General features: G+C 36.0%; 1 protein-coding gene across 3 annotated transcripts in view; it reads right to left on the bottom strand.

Annotated features, from left to right (window-relative positions):
* Positions 1-23,826, bottom strand: part of LOC123525931 (glycogen debranching enzyme-like) — a 101,192-nt gene that overhangs the window by 8,498 nt on the left and 68,868 nt on the right. For all 3 annotated transcript variants that reach the window (XM_053537817.1, XM_053537814.1, XM_053537816.1), the window contains exons 14-28: positions 22,437-22,587; positions 21,086-21,311; positions 20,203-20,474; positions 11,866-11,999; positions 10,339-10,472; positions 9,277-9,464; positions 8,734-8,836; positions 6,527-6,752; positions 5,005-5,116; positions 4,052-4,187; positions 3,310-3,422; positions 2,343-2,551; positions 1,356-1,453; positions 834-921; positions 222-410 (exon numbers count right to left, since the gene is read on the bottom strand). In XM_053537817.1, the coding sequence (XP_053393792.1) occupies positions 222-410; positions 834-921; positions 1,356-1,453; positions 2,343-2,551; positions 3,310-3,422; positions 4,052-4,187; positions 5,005-5,116; positions 6,527-6,752; positions 8,734-8,836; positions 9,277-9,464; positions 10,339-10,472; positions 11,866-11,999; positions 20,203-20,474; positions 21,086-21,311; positions 22,437-22,587 (2,379 nt within the window). The remainder of the gene's footprint in view (positions 1-221; positions 411-833; positions 922-1,355; positions 1,454-2,342; positions 2,552-3,309; positions 3,423-4,051; positions 4,188-5,004; positions 5,117-6,526; positions 6,753-8,733; positions 8,837-9,276; positions 9,465-10,338; positions 10,473-11,865; positions 12,000-20,202; positions 20,475-21,085; positions 21,312-22,436; positions 22,588-23,826) is intronic.

The following is a 23,826-nucleotide window of genomic DNA, read 5'->3' as shown; positions in this document are numbered from 1 at the left end:
TGGATCCTGACCAGACTGCGCGGATGCACAGGCTGGTCTGGATCCATGCTGGTTGCAAATGCACTATGTTGGTTTTCTTATGGTGCGTCTCAATTTCTATTTCTCGGAAAACTATTCTGAAATAAAGTTGTCCGAAGTAAAATTGTCAGACAACTTTCATATAATTCATTTCTCCTTATCCCTTTCTAAGAATTGTTGAATATTTGGACTGTGACACTTACCTCTGCGTTATGATTGGTAACTTCAGGCAGGGATCTCCAGCTAGATTTCATCACTTCCTCATAGTGACGTGTCAAAGTTGTCCTGATAAACATCACTGTTTCACGCAGGATTCCTGGTCTTGATGACTCTAATTTTCTTGCAAAAAGTAACTTGGCTCTAAGGAAATATCCAATAGGCCATACCCACTCCTGTTACATTAACAAAAAAAAATGAATACATGTAGAAAAAATATATCTATATTCTAGTATATACATTTTCCTCAATAAAAGAAAATTTACCAGATCAAGACAGCAAGAAAACCACAGGGTTTGTTCTCTTCCTTGACTAAAAAGGTATAAGGAAGTTTTTTCTCTGAAAGATATCAGATTTTGGGGAACAACTCCAATTCATATTTTTTTAAACATTTTTTTTTCATTTGTATCTGTTTTAATTTACTAATTAATCCAGAATTAGTACAAATTTAATATTCCCTCTAATAACCATAAAAATATACATGTCTAACTAATTAACATTTGATTCAATGAATTGTAAAAATGTGAAACTTAAATGTTCACCCTTTACAAATTCCTGTCTAATCAAATCAATAAAATTAAATGACATGTGTGACTTACAGGTCCTTGGTGATAGCTAAATCCTTTGGCAATCTTTCCATCCTCCGAGTCATTACTGTTATCGTAGTATGGAACATAGCTCCAGTCACTGAAAATACAACACTACACTTAAAACAGCTCAAACTGTTGCATGCATGTAAACAAAAGGTGCTAGTCTTTGCAGTGTACTGGCAAGTAAAAAACCAAACACTCAGCTATGATGGGCAAATAAAAATTCATGCACAATAAAGTAGGGAGATCTTGCAGCTAAATGTAGAAAGCTGTGACAGGACTTTTATGGCTATCAATAGGACTTTTATGATCAAACCTTCACTTCAACCAAAATCATGCTATGAAAAACAATTCGCAATGACATACCTAGTAATTAGAAAATTTAATTTTCTTCATATATCAAATATCTTGGATCTGAAGGTTATTTTTGTATAGAAAGCTCTAGACCTTTATAGACAGGAGAAAACAGATGGGATAATAGAAATACATATAACACTAAAATGAGTTTTCTTCCAAAAGTAAAATACGTACCTTGGATCTAGTGTTTTCATTCCAAGTGGACCCAGTAAATTTTCCTGCATTGTTTGTAATGCAGTCCAAGCTCTCTCTGGTGTAAACAAATCAGGTGCCTGCAGAAAAAATGATTTCTTTACAAAACAGCTAATGAAAATGTGACATGAAAATTGACCAGTACAAGTATGCCCACGGGCAGAATGCCGAGCCCACCAGCTTTCAAGTGTGACCTTGACCTTAGACCTAGGGACCTGGTTCTTGCACAGGACACTCCATCTGATAATGGTGAACATTCATGCCAAGTTACATCAAAATCCCACCATGCATGAAGAAGAAATGCTCCGGACAAACTTCACTATGACCTTTGACCTCCGTGACCTTTGAGATAGGAACATGGGGTTTGCACATGACATGCCTACTTATTGAGGTAAACATTCATGCCAAATATAAACAAGATTGGTCCATGCATGTCAAAGTTATGGTCCGGACAAAATCGGACATACACATGGACGTACGCACATACACCGGCCCGCCAAAAGTGTCGACTATATCAAGCTCACCTCAAGCAGGCTCGACAAAAATGGGTGGTTAAATAGAAAGAACAGCTGTTAGGTTTTAAAAACCTGCTTTTACAGGCAAACTGAAAATTGTAGATAATAACTTTTTTCTTATGTTTAACATCACACATGCACAACTGTAGATATTATGGCAACTTTCTAGTTTTTGATGGTGGAAGAAGACACCAGATATTCCTCTCTGCAATATTTTAGACATAAGCAGCCTGGATGGTTTCTTCTCATGAAAGAATTCTACACTCCAAGCAAAGTTTCAAATCTCTCTCTGGTGAGCTGAAAGTGACTGGAAGTAAGCAACCATAACAGCTTGGCATAGAGGCCTTGTAGAAAATCAAAGCACAGAAATCATCTGGATGAACCTAAGGACATGACTCTCCTGCTCTAACATATTTGATATTATCTTCCATCAGAACTAAAATTTTAAACATACCACAACCATTGCAATGGGGTAGTTGGGTCTTAGTTGTGTATTTGCCCAGAACTGTGTGGCATTGTAGGTATCTTTGTATATTCCCCGTCTGAAGATCAACTCCGGGGCCTCCTCTTCAGGGTATGGCTCAGTGTTCACCCAGAAACAACTCTCAAAGTTCGCACATAGTAACTCATGCCAGGCTTTGAATGTTATCAGCTCATCACTTCCTAAATTTTAATTATACAAATGATACAATTAGTTTTCTTCACAAACTTATCCCTGTTTTGGTGGAACAGATTTTCAATTCTGTAATAATATTGGCTTACAAATTATAAAAAACTCCTTGATAGGCAAAACAAATCCTGAAACTTGCATACTGGCCATCTAATTCAAGCAAATTACTGCTGGCAAACGAAATACACACAAAAAATATGAAGTGGGGAACTTATAACAAATGCTTTTAAACAATCAATAACCTTTGGAACAGAAAATTGTTGTGTGTTCACAGGACACGGACACAACAATGGAAACAGACTATGTGAAAATTTGATAACATAGCAGTGTTTTTTCCACTTATTTGGGAACGGAGCTGGGGTCTTTACAATTGGGAAAATTGTGTCGTAAAACATTCTTAAATGGGAATCGTGTGTTATTTTTCATTAAAACTTTATATTTAGGAAACAATTGTTCAGTAATGTGTTAAATTAGCATATTGCCTTTTTGTTTCAAATATTTAAGGTTTCCTTGTGTTGCCTGGAAAAAATAGTAAAAGAAACAAAACCTTTGGGAATTTTTGAAATTGTGAAAAATTATACTTAACTTGCCATTGTGATTGGGACCAAACTTTGGCCCAGTATAGGCCGAAAATAAACACTGCAGGGGTACAACTATCTAACAGACAGGCATAGATGCTGAGCTGCATCTGTAAGATTTTCTTTCATATAACTTATTGTTTATGTGTATGTACATTTTACCACATGCTTACCATGTTTCACAACGTTAACACCTTCATACGGATATAATCCTTCCTCATGTAGATTATGCAGCCATAAAACACATGATGCTGATAATCCAATCAGTTCTACTGCAGAACCATCTCTGAAAAATATACAAACAAATAAACTAAACCTATTGCTACACTTACAGGTTTTGTGTAAGTTTCAAGCTATGTCAGATCAGGAATATGACCTTTGATGGTGGACGATCTGGTCACTAACATACTGTATAAATTCATCTTACACAAATATGGCAAAGCTACCTACTTCCAGACTAAAATACAGTATAAGTCTACAAATATACTTATTCCAAATTATATAGATAGTAAAATTAACTCAACAAGCCAATACAGAACAAGAAGCTTTAGCTATTGTGGTATGGGATCACCTGTTAGCCATTTCTGTTAAATCATCTAGAATTCTGTAATATTTTTGGTTTCAAAAGAAGATTGTTAAGTTTATCCATTTCCATGCCATAGCAACTAGAGCTCTGCAATGATCCCTTCCATTTAAAATTTTTGTAAAAGGTTTTGGCAGGATCATACATTTGAACTTTTGGTCAAATCATTTCTGAGAATGGAAAGTTCAATGTAATTACTGTCATGCAAGAGCTAAAAACTGTTACACAAATACTAATCAAAGGACACATACCGATCGGATAAGCTTAAAATCAAGAGTACAGAGTCAATTTTGCTGAGTACAATATTTTATGAACAAAATTGACATATCTACCTAGGTGTAGCAGGTTTTCCTTTAGTTCCAGCCTTTTCTGAGCTTCCCATTTTGTCCATCCAAGTTCCACAATTATGCTCATTTCCACCATATACAAATCCTGTCTCCCATTTAACACCTATCTCAAGTTCAAATCCTGAAATTACAGCAATACCTATATATCTAGCTCCTTTCATTACCAGGTATTAACCTGGTTTAGGATTTTGAAAGGGACTGATTAACTTAGAAAATTGAAACTGAGGTAAACACCACAGACATCTACAGACCACAGACAGATACAAGTTTTTTGACAGTGAGCTAAGGTGTTCTTCAGTTACTGATTCAAAACCTTTTTCCTAGGTCACCATAACCCTGAACTTTAATACAAGGATCTCCAAACTTTCAAATGTCACATACTGTGAAGTTTTGACATTTGCATGTAAAACTGTTCTCTTATTATTGATTCAGAAATAATTTTCTGTCTTAGTTATTGTAACCTTGACTTATATCTAAAAAACACATATCTGTCTATTGCTCAAAGGTAATCAACCCATAACTTTGAAGGCAGTAGGCCTTAGAATACTCAAGTATTGATCAGAAAATGTTTTCAATCATTGAAGGTCAGTGAAATCTTAACCTTTGACTACAGATGTACTTACCCCTAAAACAATATTGGCAGTCTACTGATCAAAGGCAATCAAACTGTAAAAACTGTAGGATAAAGTGCTTCAGTCTTAATGTTAAAGTGTCCTCAACCTCTGATCCCCAATAATCAAGTTCATCATTTACACATGCAACATCCTGTGAAGTTTGTCAACTGAAAGCATATGCATTCTCCAGTACCTGATCACAAACCAAATAGTCTACTGATGGATAAAAGAATTTAACCCCTTTTCTAAGGAGGGATCCATAAAATCATCAGCAGTATAACAGCATTTCTTGGGATATCAAAATGAGGTCTATTGAATTCCTACCATTTGTATTCATTTGACTATCTATTTTTGGGCCAGCATTTCTCTCCCTGAATTTCTGACCTACTGCATGTCTCTGGATGGCTTCTTGCATCACCTCACACAGTGGTTGCTCCTGAAATATGTGTAGCACACATAAGCAAATGCAAGTTTTTTTGTAGTAGGTAACAATATTTTCTAATGTCCATCAAGGAAAACAAGACTGATCTACTATAGTAAAACACTGATCAAAAGTCACCAGGGTATTAACAAAATTCTTAAGTTATCAAAGGTTCAAAGTGATCCAAACACAGAGAATACAAGGAAAATGGCTGGGGAACATAAAGTGCTGCCAGGTGCTCAAAGTGTCAATGCTCAAGTGAAGGATGTTCACTGACTGCACCTGATAAAATGCTTTGGTTGAGTTTAAGTACCTTAAAAGAATGATTTCACAAGATTTAATCCTATGACATAATATTGACACATGTCTGAAGCTATAGTGTTAACTGCCTTTTAGTAGAATGAAACAGACTGGAGGCTTCTATACCATTATGACTTTTGCCCTGAAGTACAAGGGTTTAACATGACCTTAAAGAATAAAACTAAGCTGACAATATCACTTGTGATCAGTCATATCAATATCTGAAACATCATTACTTAAATACTGAGCAGATAAAAGTAGAAATTTTCATATAAGATAATTTCAATCTAATTGCTGGTCTTTGGGAATATTTTCATTTTGTTTTAAAATCTTAAGTATTATTATACACCATATTAGAATTTCCTCAGAACTCAACCATGTGTTTGAATACTCTTCACATACAAACCTCCTAGTGGCAATCCACTTTACAACTATAAATTACAGATCTGAAGCTATTATAAACAAGGAGCTGCGTTTAATAAACACTTGATGCCCCCTGTGGCATCCTTGTTGATACAAAGCAACCTAAGTTCAAAACGAGGTAAAGGTCAAACTGAGGTCAGGTGATGTTTGAAGATGAGGAATGGTCACAGGTTACATCTGTATTAGTATCAGTTCATTCTTGTAAGCAGTATTAATGCTAGATGAAACGGTCCCATTTGGTTAACCAAGAGATGGCCCATATAAAGCAACCTAAGTCCAAAAATAGGTCAAGGTCAAGGTAAAACTGAGGACAGGTGATGTTTGAAGATGAGGAATGGTCACAGGTTACATCTGTATTAGTATCAATTCATTCTTGTAAGCGGTATTGATGCTAGACGAAACGGTCCCATTTGGTTAACCAAGAGATGGCCCATATAAAGCAACCCAAGTTCAAAATGAGGAAAAGGTCAAGGTCAAACTGAGGTTAGATGATGTCTGAAGATTGGGATGGTCACAGGTTACATCTGCATTAGTATCAAGTCATTCTAAAAAGGGGTATTGATGCTAGACGAAAAGGTCCCATTTGGTCAACCTCGTACGGACGGACGGATGGACAGGACGATCACTATATGCCTCCCGCATCAGTAGATGCCGGGGGCATAAAAACTGGAACCTCAATACTTTTCAAGGCCACATACTTACATGTTCTCCAGGTTTTTTCATCTCCGAATCATCCTCAGGGTATAATCTTGACACCTTATCTTTCAGGATGGCATGACCTTCTGGTACCAGCTTACAGTAATCTTGTATTGCCTGCAGCCAGAACCACGTGGCATCACGACAGTTGTACCGGGCACCAGAACCTTCATTCAGCAGATTAGGTATCAAACCATGCCGTAAACATCCCCCAAACGCTAAGATGATATATCTGTAATACATAATAACAAGTACATTAACAAGAGCTGTCCGTAAGACAGCCAAGCTCGACTATTCGAAATATTGTCACAGAAGCAGGAAATTATTACCCAAAATGTTAAATACCAAAAGAGTTTTAAGTTCGAAACGGGACATAATTTGATCAAAATGCATATCAGAGTTATGGGACTTCATGCTATCAACTAGTTTAATAACCCCGAAGAAACATGTTAAGTTTCAATTCCATATCTGCATTAGTTTTGGAGATAGTAACTTGCATGTAAAACTTTAACCAGAATTTTCTAAGTCCAAAAGGGGGCATAATTTGCTCAAAATACTTGTTAAGAGTTATGGAACTCGACCCAGTGAGGTTGGTAACTGACCTAGAAAAAGAATAAATAAGTTTCAAAGCTATATGCCTTTTGGTAATAGCTGTATGTACTTGCACGCAAAACTTTAACCAGGATTTTCTAAGTCCAAAAGGGGGCATAATTAGGCCAAAATACATGTCAGAGTTATGGGACTTGACCCAGTGAGGTAGGTAATTGATCTAGAAAAAGAAAAAATAAGTTTCAAATCTATATGCCTTTTAGTAATAGCTGTATGTACTTGCACGCAAAACTTTAACCAAAATTTTTCTAAGTACAAAAGGGGGCATAATTTGGCCAAAATGAAGGTCAGAGTTATGGGACTTGGTGCTATCAACTAGTTTTATAACCCCGAAGACACATGTGAAGTTTCAATTCAATATCTGCATTAGTTTTGGAGATAGTAACTTGCATGTAAAACTTTAACCAGAATTTTCTAAGTCCAAAAGGGGGCATAATTTGCTCAAAATACATGTTAGAGTTATGGAACTTGACCAAGTGAGGTTGGTAACTGACCTAGAAAAAGAATAAATAAGTTTCAAAGCTATATGCCTTTAAATGATAGCTGTATGTACTTGCATGCAAAAACTTAACCAAGGTGTGACGCCGACGCCGACGCCAGGGTGAGTAGAATAGCTAGACTATTCTTCGAATAGTCGAGCTAATAAAACTAATCCACCAAATTCTTATCTGATTAAGCCAACTGGCTTGTAATTTAATCTTAATGAAAAATTTTGTACAAAGTTTAACATGAGTAAGAGAAAAATGCCTCAAAATCAGAGTAGACTTGCCTATGACTTTTGAGGTGCAGAACAGATTCTTACACCATGTCACACCTACTCATCATGCCTTACATTTGTTTCATGAAATTTCATAAAAACCTCTCGAATAATTTGACAGTTATACTGAAACAAGAAATTTCAGGATTGACAAACTGACTTTCTTACATAGGATAAATTCATACTCTTATAAATTTATGAGTATACAGCTGATATAAATTCCCATCAAAACCTATGCTCATATAACAACTTTTAGGCTTTACTCCTAATCAATTATGCTGAATAATATTCCAATAATACCTCATGACTCCAGATTAAATACTGTTTGAGATACATTCCACCCAAATTTTAAGGCCCTTAATGTATGCATATTTCTGACTAAGTCAAAAGCCATAACTTTGATCTTGCTGAGTAAAATTAAAAACAAAACTATGAAACTATAGGTGCAATACTTCACATGCTGAGAAGTTTCATTACACTAGGTTAAATACTTTTTCACACATACACAACACGAAACTTTTAGGCCCTTTGTGCATATTCTTTGACTGTTAAGGGCCATAACTATGTGAAACCCCAAACTACACACTGGACAGATAAGGGTAAATCTAAGCACTCCTCTCCCCACAAAATAATTAGGGAGAGTTGTGGAGTGTTTGTGTGTGTGTGTATAGTAGAAGGAGCTTGTGGAAAAAAAACAAACACAAAGAATGCAGAAATTACATACTGAGAATACATAATCTGGACAAGTCCACTATCTTAATGGTAAAAAAATGTTGGCCTGACAAGCACTATTTTCTAAACATCATTTTGTCTGTGAAAACCTTGTGTGTAGTAAATATATTCAAACCTTGCCTCCTGATATCTGCCTGTCAACAAAAGAAGGCCCCTCAGTGCTATAAATGTATCTCTACCCCAGTTACGCATATAACTACTCGCAAAATGTGGAAAACCTGAAGATAAAAAGAAAAATTTTACTATTCTACAGTTAAACTCTTTTAGAGTATACAACATTTGCCAAAAAAACAAAGTAATAACAATGCTAGTCCATAGGCTAAATTCATTCAAACAGACTGAACAACAACTAATTCTAATTTGAACACCTGTGAGGGGAAAAACATTTTTTTTTTTTCAACAATTAATTTCATTTAATTTTTGCTTCCAAATGACATGGACAATATTTTTTCAAACATAAGAAACTAAATATAAACAAAAAATTGAAATATTTCTCTTTTATTTCAATTTTTAAATGTCCATAGGTTGCAAAATGTTTTTATCACTTGCACTGAAAAGGTCTGAAGGTTCATGTGTCTGAATATGTGTTTCTATAACTTTATGTAAATATATTTTAACAATTTCAATATCAAATAATCCTTCTTATAAATAACCCTACCTGCTGCTAGTGTCAGACATGCTTCTTCCTCTTCAATGCCTTCCTTCGTCTCTACCTTTATTGTTGGAGGTTTAGGAGAGTCAAGGTCAGGGGACAGGAATGGCAAGCGTGCATGTTTCACATACCCACAAAACATCACTGAACCCATGGCTAAGGCCTGGATAAACGTTGATCCATCTGCCACAAAGCTGCAAGAAATGAACTTCTAATTAATGGCATAAAAATAAAACATTTGGTTCTACACTTCATAATTACACGAACACCTGAAAGAATATGGAGATTTCTAAACTTCTCTGAAGGCAGAAGAACCAAGGTGCATCTCTCGGCATATCAGGCAACATCTAAGTTGAAGAATTAACTTTTTGCAAGGTGGACAAAGTGTTGGACCTATGATGCTATATACCCTTTAAAAGTTATAGCAGTCAGTCACGTGCACTGGTTTACCAGTTGGACAACAATGCTAGCAACATGGTCTTGACTGAGGAGTGCTTCAGTGATGGATGCTGACTTAAATTGGTGCTGTTTTCAGCAGCAGCAGCCTAGAATGGATAGTGGGGAGGTAAATAAGACACCTGCTGTATAGACTCTGTTTGAAACTAATTGTTCCCTTGATTCAAGATGGGAACTTTCACAGACTATACCTTTGTTAAATCAAAAACATTATAAAGTAAAAGTCACAAAATTATGCTTCTTCTTTTGTCTTATTCATAATACAATAAAAGAAAGCATCACTACAATCAGTCCCATTGTCAAGGTATGTATATCCAAAACATTAGTCTTTGATATATCAAGTATTTGCTACAAGATTCACTTCTGAGTGTTCTTATCTATCCATCATTTGACAAATGACCAATAACTGTGAAAATACACACCTTTACTGTAAGTGACATGTATATAATAATATATTCAAAGTCCAACTTTCATCTTCCAACACTGAGATATTCTTAAGATATTTACAAGAAATATATGTTAATAAAATCAGCCAAATATTCATACTGACAATTTGAAAATGATCAATGACGAAGTCAACAACCAAAATCTATCTAAAAATCTAGTACTTACTCTGACATTAGTGTGAAAGCCTGCTGTCTAAGTATCACATAAGCTCCAGTGATGATGGCATCAAAATAAGATGGAATCAAATATCTTGGAACCTTTGATAAATGCTGGAACAGGTTTTGGAACCAATGACCTAACTGAAACCAGAACATAAAATCATAATGAATACTTTGGTGAAATGTGAACATGAAGAGAAAAAAAGAGAAAAGAAAAAATACTTACTTCTCAAAACTGCACAGACACAATACTAATATCTTAAAACTGCACAGTGACACAATATTTATATCTCAAAACTGCTCAGACACAATATTTATATCTCAAAACTGCACAGATACAATACTTATATCTCAAAACTGCACAGACACAATACTTATATCTCAAAACTGCATAGACACAATACTTATATCTCAAAACTGTGTTATCAAGCAACTTTTGTGTAATGGTAAGTTTATGCGAACTTTAAAACAAATAAACAAGTAAATACCAACAAAACTAAATGTCTTTGAACAAACCAAGCTTCTGACATTAAATACTTGAATCATGTTTATATTTCAACTGATCTTGTTCGCTGAATGAGAAATTTGGAAGGCAAGGTATCTATTTTGTTTGTTTTTTTATCTGATACTGAAAGTATTACAAGTAACATACTTTGTTGTAATGCCATAAAATCACAAAAAAATACATTGAAGTTGGTTGTAAAACATATTACAAGTTTGTATCTCTATTCAATATAATATGATACAGTCAAAATACTGGGTATTATATGTATCAGCAAGATCACAGCAATGCAGAGCAATATACCCCCGAAGGTATGACCTTTGACCCTCAGTGTGACCTTAGACCTTGTAGCTAGCCATCCAGATCATGTGCTCAGCACATCCTGTGGATGTGGTGAACATTTGTGTCAAGTTCCTTCGAAATCCTTCAAGTGGTTCAGGAGTTACACAGCGATGACCTTTGACCCTTAAGTGTCACCTTGACCTAGAAGGAGACATCCAGCATGTGCTCTGCACTTCGTCTCAATGTGGTGAACATTTGTGCCAAGTTCCTTCACAATCCTTCAAGCAGTTCAAGAGTTACAGAGCGGACACGAAACACTGTCATATGACTATTGACCCACAAGTGTGATCTTGACCTTGAAGCGAGCCATCAAGAACATGCGCTCTGCATGTCATCTCAATGTGGTGAACATTTGTGTCAAGTTTCTTTGAAATCCTTCAAGGGGGTCCAGAGTTACTGTGAGCTGACACAAAAAACAATCATATGAACTCTGACCCCTAAGTGTGACCTTGACCTTGAAGCAAGCCATCCAGAACATGCGCTCTGTATCTCGTCCCAATGTGGTGAAAATTTGTGCAAAGTTTCTTTGAAATCCTTCAAGGGGTTCAACAGTTAGAGTGGACATGAAACTGCTAACAGACGGATGGACACTGGGGGTTTAACATAATACGTCCCTTTGGGCGTATAAAAAGATATAATAAAGTTTTCTTGAGCTGTGACCCTGAGTGATCCTTTTGGAAATAAACTCACATTTTCAGTTCCTGGATGTAGTAGTAATCTGTTAGCTATATATGACGGCATCCAATCACCATCACGTAGATTTCCGCACAATGGATGTCCTAGATCATTATGAGATCTCACCTGACCAAGCACAGTTGTTACACCTTTAAATGAAATATACATGTGAAACATACACAGAGAGAGTTGCACAAAGATACCATAAAATTTTACTATTTTTGTTCACAAAAACTTGAGAAGTTCAGTTCAAATGAAAAGTATAACAATACAAAGTAAATGCCAAACTAGAGCTGCTTTTGAGAAAAGCGCATGTCTCCCACAACAGCCTAATCATCTAAAAAGTAAGTCAGTCTTTATATACAGTTTACTCACTACAAATATACCTTTGAAGAGTAAAAACGATGATTTTGATTATTTCAAGGGCCATAATTCCGAAGTGCCTAAGGCGATTTGGCTAGTTATGAATCTTGGTCGCGGAGTTATAGACAAACACATTTTTTCAAGTTTGGTGAAGATCGGATGAGAAATGTTCGATTTAGAGTGCGGACAAGAGTAAACAAGAGATCACAGAGTGATCTTGGCGCCCACCAATGTGCCATTTTTGAGTGTTCCAAATTTCAAGACTTACTGACTAGCTCAAGGTCAAATTTCATTTCCGTACACAACACTTTGCATGTGGTCCAAATTCGAAAGCTGTAGCTTGAGAAATGTGAAAGTAGGTCACTAGATCAATTTCAAGGACGAAATGTGAAAGTAGGTCACTAGGTCAAAATCAAGGTCAAATTACACTTCAGAACACAAATTTATGCATGTGGTCCAAATTTAAAGCCTGTACCTTCAAAAATGTGGGAGTAGGTCACTAGGTCAATGTCAAGGTCAAAGTTTGTTTCGGTACACAATCCTATGCATGTGGTCTAAATTTGAAGCCTGTAGCTACAGAAATGTGAAAGTAGGTCACTAGGTCAATCTTAAGGTCAAAGTTCATTTCGGTACACAAAACTATGCATGTGGTCCAAATTTGAAGGCTGTAGCTCGAGAAATGTGAAAGTAGGTCACTAGGTCAAAATCAAGGTCAAATTTTATTTCAGAACACAGAACTATGCATGTGTTCCAAATTTGAAGCCTGTACCTTCAAAAATGTGAAAGTAGGTCACTAGGTCAATGTAAAGGTCAAAGTTTGTTTCGGTACACAAAACTATGCATGTGGTCCAAATTTGAAGGCTGTAGCTTGAGAAATGTGAAAGTAGGTCACTAGGTCAAAATCAAGGTCAAATTCCAATTCGGAACACAAAACTATGCATGTGGTCCAAATTTGAAGCCTGTACCTTCAAAAATGTGAAAGTAGGTCACTAGGTCAAAGTCAAGGTCAAAGTTTTTTTCAGTGCACAAAACTATGCAAGTGGTCCAAATTTGAAGGCTGTAGCTACAGAAATGTGAAAGTAGGTCACTAGGTCAAAATCAAGGTCAACTCATGTCAAGGTTCCTCTTGCCACTCAAAACCATACATGTGGTCCTAATTTGAATGTTGTAGGTTATTGACAAGAAGATTTTAAAATCTTTTCCCTATATAAGTCTATATGAACCATGTGACCCCCCAGGGCGGGGCCATATTTGACCCTAGGGGGATAATTTGAACATACTTGGTAGAGAACCACTAGATGATGCTACATTACAAATGCAAAAGCCCTAGGCTTTGTGGTTTGGACAAGAAGATTTTCAACGTTTTTCCCTATGTAAGTCTATGTAAACCATGTGACCCCCCGGGGCGGAGCCATATTTGACCCTGGGGGGATAATTTGAACAATCTTAGTAGAAGACCACTAGATGATGTCATATACAAAATATCAAAGCCCTAGGCCCTGTGGTTTTGAACAAGAGGTTTTTCAAAGTTTTTCCCTATATAAGTCTATATAAACCATGTGACCCCCGGGGCGGGGCCATATTAGACCCCAAGGAAATATTTTGAATCATCTTGGTAGAGGACCACTAGATGATGCTTCATACCAAATATCAAAGCCCTTGGCTCTGTGGTTTTGGACAAGAAGATTTTCAAAGTTTTTCCCTATATAAATCTATGTAAATTATAGAAATAAACAAAGGGCCATAACTTACTAAAAATTGTTGAACCAGTCTGATTTTCAGGGGGACACAACTAGGGTACCAATACATCATTCTGACAAAGTTTGGTCAAAATCCCCCAGGTAGTTTCTGAGGAGATGCGATAACGAGAAATTGTTAACAGACGGAAGGACAACAGAAATATTGTCCTACCCATGATTTTCTAAGTCTAAAAAGGGCCATCATTCTTGCAAAAAGCAGGATAGAGTAATGTTTCTTGAAGTAAAGCGTCCGCTTATGATGGTGAAAAAATGTTGCAAGTTTTAAAGCAATAGCTTTGATAGTTTATGACAAAAGCTGACTTAAACATTAATACTCAACCAAGAAAACTGATTTTCTAAGTCCAAAAGGGGCAATAATTATTGCAAAAAGCAGGATGGAGTTATGTTACTTGATGTACAGGGTCAACTTATGATAGTGAACAAGTGTTGCAAGTTTCAAAGCAATAGCTTTGATAGTTTAAAAGAAAAAGTTGACCTAAACATAAAACTTAACCAAGAAATCTGATATTTTCTAAGTCCAAAAGGGACCATAAATCTTGCAAAAAGCAGGATGGAGTTATGTTTCTTGATGTACAAGGTCAGCTTATGATGGTGAACAAGTGTTGAAAGTTTTAAAGCAATAGCTTTGATAGTTCAGGAGAAAAGCTGACCTAAACATAAAACTTATCCAAGAAAACTGATTTTCTTAGTGCAAAAGGGGCAATAATTCTTGCAAAAAGCAGAATGGAGTTATGTTTCTTGATGTACAGGGTCAGCTAATGATGGTGAACAAGTGTTGCAAGTTTCAAAGCAATAGCTTTGATAGTTTAAGAGAAAAGTTGACCTAAACATAAAACTTAACAAAGAAATCTGAACAAAGAAATCTGATTTTCTAAGTCCAAAAGGGGCCATTATTCTTGAAAAAAGCAGGATAGAGTTACATAGTGTTATTTCTAGAGCGAAGCAGCGGGGCGCCCTGCCCTGCCCTTTTTTACTGCCGCCACGCTGCCCTTAAAATGTGCCCTCTTGCCTTTGATCTTCTGCTAAATCCCGCCAATTTCCCTGTTGCCATGCCTCGACGATTTTATGATCAGCAAATTACGTCACGGCGAGTGCACACAGGTAATGAGAATCAATGAAGTGTTAAAACTAATTGATAAAGAGTATGGATGCTGTGTAATGTCAAAAAGGCGTTCGTAAGCGGCCAGCTGATTACCGAGCATGTGAAAAGTGCCCTAGATTTCTTTGGTCAAAATTTAAATTAGACCGTTGTTTAGTATAATAACAAGTATATTTCAAAGTAGTTTGAGTCTACTGTAATTTCAACTAGAAAATGCACAAATTTTAATGACAATCGAAAGTAAAATTAAGATTAGGATGTCCGTTCACGAGTCTTATTCTAATGTTGTATGTATTTTTTCCATATTTCCTTCAAAAAAGCTGACTGTCGGTGTATTTTTTATGATGAGAAACATCAAAATTTGAGGAACTATCTCTGGTTTACCCTAGTGGGTCATGTAAACTGAGAAAAAACTACTTTCAGACAACATTCCGAAAGTGTACCAGTATCCGGATAGTATATTTTGGATATGCGTTTTAGTAAACTTTAACCTGACTGTAATAGCACTTTTCTGTTAATGAAATATTGATGAAAGACCTGATAAATACAACATGACTTTTGATAATTATTAGTTTACAATGTGACCTGAAACAGGCCTTTTACTTTGTTGTTTACAACATGATCTTGGTTTCAAGATTAAGCTTACATTAAGGCCCTCCACTATTTCATATTCATATGAATAAGTTGACATTCTTGATGACATTTTTTAAGAGAAAGGCTTGAATGGTTTAACCTAAACTATAAAGTAAGTAAAAAGCCTTTGTAAACTAATTGTAACTGCTTTTGGGAAGATTTACCACTTTATTCTGTGATATTTCTTTTAAGTGTGCAATAAAGATAAATGGAATACATATTAACTATAGACATCTAGAAATGCAACTATATACTGCTATGGTAACTATCACGTCTAAAAGAGCACCCTGCCCCTTTTAGGCAGCACCCTGCCCTTTTTGAGCTCTAGAAATAACACTAGTTACAATTTTTGATGTACAGGGTCAGCTTATGAAGGTGAACAAGAGTTGCAAGTTTCAAAGCAATACCTTTGATAGTTTAGGAGAAAAGTTGACCTAAACATAAAACTTAACCAAGAAATCTGATATTTTCTAAGTCCAAAAAGGACCATAATTCTTGCAAAAAGCAGGATGGAGTTAGGTATCTCGCTGTACAGGGTCAGCTATTGATGGTGAACAAGTGTTCCAAGTTTCAAAGCAATATCTTTGATAGTTTAGGAGAAAAGCTGACCTAAACATAAAACTTAACCAGGCAACGCCGACACCGATCAAGTGATGACAATAACTCATCATTTTTTTCCAAAAAAACAAAAAAAACAGATGAGCTAAAAAGGCCGATTTTCGGTAATTCAAGGGCCATAATTCCGAAGTGCCTAAGTCTATTTGGCTAGTTATCGAACTTGGCCGAGGACTTATAGACAAACACATTTTGTTAAAACCCTTTACTCCATAGATACTCCTTTTAACGCATCTATGCATTACTCCATAGATACTCCTTTTAACGTATCTATGCATTACTCCATAGATACTCCTTTTATCGCATTCTACTACACTGATAGTTTAAATGCAAAATACCAATAAAATATATTGGCAATGAAGCCCACAAAAGCATATTTGTGAAGTTTAAACTGTTAATAAAAGATCAGTTTCAGAAAAAATTGTGGTTATAATTGTAATTTATTGATAATTATCACTTTTAATTCAAGTGGCATTTTCTGAAAATCACAATGACCATATATATTAGGACAGCTATTGATGGATGGAAAAGTACATAGGTGACCCAAAAACAAGTTATTATTTGCATTCTATCATTCAACTATGGCAAATTATGTAAAAGTGAGACATAAGATTGGTGTAATAAAAGGTGTGGTTACCATAACAACCATTAAAATCCATAGATCACTTGTCAACATTATGGAATTTATGCTAATTGACCTTGACCCCTTGGAAGTGTGTTTATTGTGCACAGCTGTCAAAACAAGGCAATTAGGGTGTTGTTTGCATCATTATTTATGATGTCAATCAACAAATTCTATAGAAAGTGTCTTTTAGAACAGAACAGAACAGAACATCTCGTTTATTCTCTCAATACATGTACACACATGCAAATATGAGGAATTTACAATAGACAATATGATCTATTACGAGGCTACCATATATAAACACATCAAAGTACAGTATATCAGTTATAAACAATTAATATTAAACACATGATATATGCACAATTCATATTAATAGAAATAATAATCTGTAAATATGGAGAAAAGATTACATTCTAATTTCTAGCAATTCGTAGGATAACCTTTACAAACTTACAAAGCTTCAAAAATTCTGATTTGTTGCTAGTACACATTAATTTTTCTAATTTAAACATATTCGGACATCGATAAAAATATGGTTTGATAAATTGTCTTCTGGCATCGGAGAACTGTTCGCATTCGAATAAATAATGAAATTCATCCCCAATTCTGTTTCTACATGAGTTACAAGTTCTTTCATTTATTGGTATTCTTGACCAGTTTCCCGTTTCAATAGGTAAGCGGTGATTCCTTGTTCTAAATTTAATGAAATTATATAATAGAGAGGGTTTTAGTTTGGATAAATAAGGTTCAATACCAAAAGATTTCTTAAATACTCTGTAGAATGTGCTATTGCTTGAATTTTCAACTAAAAAATACCAATTATTTAAGAATAAATCCTGTAGTTTTTGTTTAACGGTCATCTTTAACCATTTTGCATTCGGAAAATTTTGATCTGTCCATATATAAACAAGGCCGCATTTAATCAAAATAGATCGAACATTGTATAACCATGGGTACTTTATTTTAAGCATTTCAATAGGTATGGTTTCTGTTGATTGTAAAATATTTTTATGAACTGCAGTTGATAATTTGTAATTGTTATCAGTGCTTCTTATCAAAACATTATGTAATTAATTAATTTATGATCTATGAACAGGGCTCTCGCGAGTGGGCGACTTGAGCGAAATAGGCGCTCTAGAACTTTAAACTTCGCTCAAATCTAACCTCAAAGCGAAATGCAAGTCGCCCGATTTTCTTTGATTTCTGCACTCGCTAATTACTGCTACCCGGACTGTTGACAATTTGCACGGTGTCATAAATGAGTGTCGAATACACAAACACACGCCGGTAGCATAATTTAAGCTCCGTCTACCTCAGGTACTTGCGAGATTTTCCCGAGAAGTGTGAAAGTGAATCAAATTATCCGGTACACCAGAGTCTATTGTGTTAAGCCAATCAGTGCCGCGTTTATGTCTTTGACACTTCGCGTTAATTGTCAACATGTTCGAGTGCAAAAAAAACAAACAACACAATGTTTTATTAAAGAAACTGCTGATTAACCATGCGATTAATTGGAATATGGTACACAAATATTTGTTATATATGATAAAAGAACGACATGTAATGTATTAACTACGTAAAATTGACTTCCATTGATGAATTTATTTGAATTTATGTATTTCTAGTTTACACATTTTACTTTCAGTTTTATAATTCGAGTGAGATACTGACATTCCTCGGTGAATAACTCGGTGCAAAGAGCTATAAAAATAAATACACTTCTACTTCTTTGCTTGGTGTTAATAATAAACACTTCATATAAGATATAACCAAAATTCGGCAGGTTACATTTACAGCATCGGCTTGAATTTTGAAAACTACTTTTTTTCAGAATTTTGTAACGAAAGGATTACCACTGTATGGGAAATGATCTAACTAAGAAAATGAATGATCACATCAATGTTTTTTATCAAGAAACAAGAAAATTTACAGCCACCTTTCGAATCACTCAACATCATATTGCAGTAGAAAAAGTCTTCCCACTTCTCCCTAAAGTCTCCCCACTTCTCCCTAAATCAGCTTGAGGGAGAAGTGACTTCTCCCAAAAATTTGGACCTAGCTAGACCCCTGATGAAGTTCTGTAAGTTTGGCAGGGGTGTAGATTTTGCTAATAAGTAGTATAGGGGTCTTTTTGGTGCCAAAAATGCGCAAAAAGTCTGAGTGTTTTTTTGGTAATTCAAGGACCATATTTCCAAAGTGCCTGGGACGATTTGGCTAGTTATCGAACTTGGCCAAGGACTTATTGGCAAACACATTTGGTTCAAGTTTGATGAAGAAATGTTCGACTTAAAAGTGCGGACAAGCTTTGTGACAGACAGACAGACAGACAGACAGACACACACACACAGACAGGAGTAAATCAATATGTCTCCCACACCACTGTGTGGTGGAAGACATAACAAACTAGCAGGTTAGGTCAAACAAGAGATGTCACTATTGGTGATAAATGCCCCCGAAGCATGCTCAAGAACGCTACAGTTGTCTGCGCAAAATATGTCAGAATAGTTTAGGTATGAATCATTTTGCGACAAAAAAAAAAAATTCTCAAAAGGCAACCTTGACCTTGGAGCTAGGGGTCTGGGTCTTGTGCATGACATATCAACTCATTATAGGGAACATTTGTGCCAAGTAATTTTAAAATCCCTTGATGAATGGCAGAGTTACTGACTGGACAAGAAACAGACCCTGTTAACCTTTGACTTCTAAGTGTGACCTTGACCTTGGAGCCTGGGTCTTGTGAAAGACAAGTCATCTCAATATAGGGAACATTTATGCCAAGTAATTTTAAAATCCTTTCATCGATGGCAGTGTTATGGACTGGACAAGAAACAGACCATGTTAACCTTTAACCTCTGTGACCTTGACCTTGGAGCTAGGGGTCTGGATCTTACGCACGGCACATCAGCTCCTTAATGGGCAAATTTATGCCAAGTAACTTCAAAATCCCTTGATGAATGGCAGAGTTATGAACTGGACACGAAACAGACCCTGTTATCCTTTGACCTCTGTGACCCCGACATTGGGGCTAGGGGTCTGGGTCTTGTGCATGACACATCATCTCATTATGGTGAACATTTATGTCAGGTTTATCAAAATCCCTTTATGGATGGCAGAGGTACAGCCCGGACAAGAATTTACACTGTGATTTTAATATGCCCACTTTTGGGGGCATAAAAATAAAATGTTTTACAGAATATAATAAATCAGCTCTCTTTCTCCTCACATCATTGAAATAGTATTATAACCAGACATCTAACCTCTCAATCCACAGTAGTTCAGATCTCCATAACCTGGAATATTATAGACACTAACACCCTTCCCATCAGCCTCTTCCTCCCCTCTACAGCGAAACAGTATTATATTCAGATCATCCAGTGTTAATGCAGAAACAATCGAGCGGAAGTTGGACGTGTCTACAGTTTCATCAAACAGTTTACGACCACTGTAGGACCTCATTAGGTAGCCAAACTGTCCAAGACCTCGTCTAATCTCTAATATTGCCTGCTGTGCTGGCTTAGGTAACACACTCCTAAAATGATACAATTACTTTAATTTATAGACTCTGACCTGACACTCAATAATAATTCTGTTTAAGAGACTTTTATAATGCAATTCAACTGATAGGATGGACTTGGAATAATCATTTAGAAGCTATAACACTAATGTGAGCATATACCTCACTTGAAAACTATAGAACTAGAGACACTTAATGTATTACCCGAAAACTATCACACAGCTGGAAGTAAATATCTCATCTGAATGCTATCACACTACAACACAAATGTCTCAAATAAAAGCTACTATTCTACCAGGGGTAAAAATGTCACTCTACCTCGTAAATACCTCAACTAAAAACTACCACTCTACCACAGGTAAATGCTATAATTCTATCCAGAGTAAATGTCTCACCTGAAAGCTCACACACTACCAGGAGTAAATTTCTCACCTGAAAACTGTCATTCTACCAAGAGCTAATGCTATCATTCTACCAGGAAAAGATTTCTCACCTTAAAGCTATCACTCTACCAGGAGTAAATTTCTCATCAGAAAGCTATTTTTTCCATGAGTTAATGCTATCATTCTACCAGGAGTAAAAGTCTCATCTGAAAGCTATCATTCTACCAGGAGTTAATGTCTCACCTGAAAGCTATCACACTGCCAGGAGTAAATGTTTCAAAATTGATTACAGAACACGTTCCATCATCAGTGACATTGACTCTGACCATCTTGCTAAGACTAGGGGGTATATTCTCCTGTAGTTTGAGGTAATAGTCGGGCAGACCATTAATGAAATCTTCATCTTCTGTATACTCATAAGCCTCTGTGTGGAAAGTCTGTATCTCAAACAGAATGTTCTCTATCACACCTGTAGCAAGAGATTTTACAATATATATATATATATACAAAGTTTGTTCTCTTTCACACCTGAAACAGGAGATTATATAATCTGTATATATCTCAAATAGTAGGTTCCTATAACACACGTGGCAGGAGAATTAACATTCTATACATCTAAAAAAACATGTTCTCTGTCACACGTTTAACACAAGGATTATATTTCTATGTACATCTCAAATAGCATTTTTCTCTGTCACATATGTCACAGGACTAATCTTAAGATATCCAGACTGGACTGATGAAGTAAACTGTAGTCATGTAATGATTAATCATGGTGTTGGTGAATCATTAATAAATTGTACATGACATAATCAACAAAACGTTTTGTCGTTGACAAATTCTGACGTCTGAATAATGCCCCCAAAATAAACTAATCTAGTGAAATTGCCATTCTGAAGTACTAATGAGGATGTAAAATGAGTTCTTACTAGACAGAATTATGACAACTGACAATTCCTGGGCACTGTGTTTAAAATTATCTATATTGTTATTTTCTTGTTTGGTTTAACGTCACAACAACACAATCATAGGTCATATGGCGACTTTTGAGCTTTGATGGTGGAGGAAGACTCCAGGTGCCCCTCCATGCATGATTTCATCACAAGCGGGCACCTGGGTAGAACCACCAACATTCCGTAAGCCTGCTTGATGGCTTCCTCACATGAAGAATTTAACGCCCCGAGGGAGGCTTGAACCTGCATCGGTGAGGGGCAAGTGATTCAGTCAGTGACCTTATCCATTTGGCCACGGAGGCCCCTCTATACTATTTGAATTCAGTTATTCAGCAACACTGAAAATTTTACATTAGTTTTCCATCTTATTCTGGGTGTAATTGATACATTTGGTTTTCATCATGATCAATCCACAATCCGGCATTTTTTATTAGAATCAACGCGGAAATTTTGACTGATTCCATTCTCTATTTAACTTTAAATTTATTACATACAGATGATTTCTAATTAAAGCATTTATTCCTGTCAAGGATATTCCAAATCAGTATTTTTTGTAACTTTGGATTACTTGCTATACTCTACTTTTTTCCTTGAATCATATTCAAGATACGAGCTGTTGGAACAGTTTAAAACAGGTTTACCTTGTACTGTCAGAGGTCTAATATATGGAGCTTTTTCTGGCTCCTTTGGTTCACTAAATGCTGTACGAGCAACCAGCACAATTGACTCATGTGTGACTGGATTATGGCGGGTCACTGACACAGTGTGTTCATCTACCTGATCTACATACACCTGCAAACACATAATTAACAAAAAAATTCAGATCAACTTTTTCTAGCATAAAGTTCAAGTTGACACATTCTATTGATGGATACTGCTCATTTTAAATCCAATTTTTTTTTTATATAACACTATTTTTCTTTCATTAGGTGCATATCAGCCTGGTATCATGTTTTCTAGGTGTTCTACTGAAACTTAAATCTAAAAACTTCAGCTATAATTTCAGTCTGAAAATGTTACAGCAAGACCACTATAGGAACAAAGTATATATCGAAATTTAAAAACAACTCCAGTAAACATCACAAAGTGGTGTTTTTCATTAACTAGTCAAATTCAAATTTCTCTCTATTGAATATTTCTGCTTTATATTTGTAGAACTTAGGTTGCTTCAGCTCAAAATCTTCTTTCCAAGTTGTGGTAGTAAATTAAACATGCTTGGAACTGTAGATCTTAGTTATCCCTGCTTTCAACTCCAACAACCAAGTTAAAATGCATGATGAGGAAAAACAAGCGAAACTAGAGCTGTCACAGGAGTGATGATTTATACTCCCACAATATGTCCTTGTCACAGAAGTAAGCCAATGTCAAAGTCAAACCTTAAAATCAAAAGGGGTCATCTGCTGGTCATGATCAACCTCCCTATTAAGTTTCATGATCCTAGGCCCAAGAGTTCTCAAGTTATCATCCGAAAACGGTTTAACTGTTCCAGGTCACTGTGACCTTGACCTTTGCCCTCAAAATCAATAGGGGTAATCTGCTGTTCATGACCAACCTCCCTATTAACTTTCGTGATCCTAGGCCCAAGGGTTCTCATGTCATCTGGAAACCGTGTAACTGTTCCGGGTCATTATGACCTTGACCCTTGACCTACTAACCTCAAAGTATTTTATGATGTTACATCTGTGTACCAAAATTTATTATCCTAAGCCCAAGGGTTCTCAAGTTATCATCCGGAAACCATTTAACTGTTCCGGGTCATTGTGACCTTGACGCCTGACCTACTGATCTCAAAGTCAATCTTGACCTGTATTTTATTATGGTACACAAGTGTACCAAAATTTATGATCCTAGGCCCAAGCATTCTCAAGTTATCATCCAGAAACTGTTAAAATAATCCGGGTCATTGTGACCTTGACCCTTGACCTACTGATCTCAAAGTCGAACTTGACTTGTATTTTATGATGTTAACCTGTGTAACAAAAATTATTTAAATCTGTCAAGCCTTTCATGAGTCATTGTCCGGAAACCATG

The sequence above is a fragment of the Mercenaria mercenaria genome, chromosome 3 (assembly GCF_021730395.1).
Source record: "Mercenaria mercenaria strain notata chromosome 3, MADL_Memer_1, whole genome shotgun sequence".
Lineage (NCBI taxonomy): Eukaryota > Metazoa > Mollusca > Bivalvia > Venerida > Veneridae > Mercenaria > Mercenaria mercenaria.
Note: the sequence above shows the minus strand (reverse complement) of the source record. Positions and strands in the feature narration are given on the sequence as shown.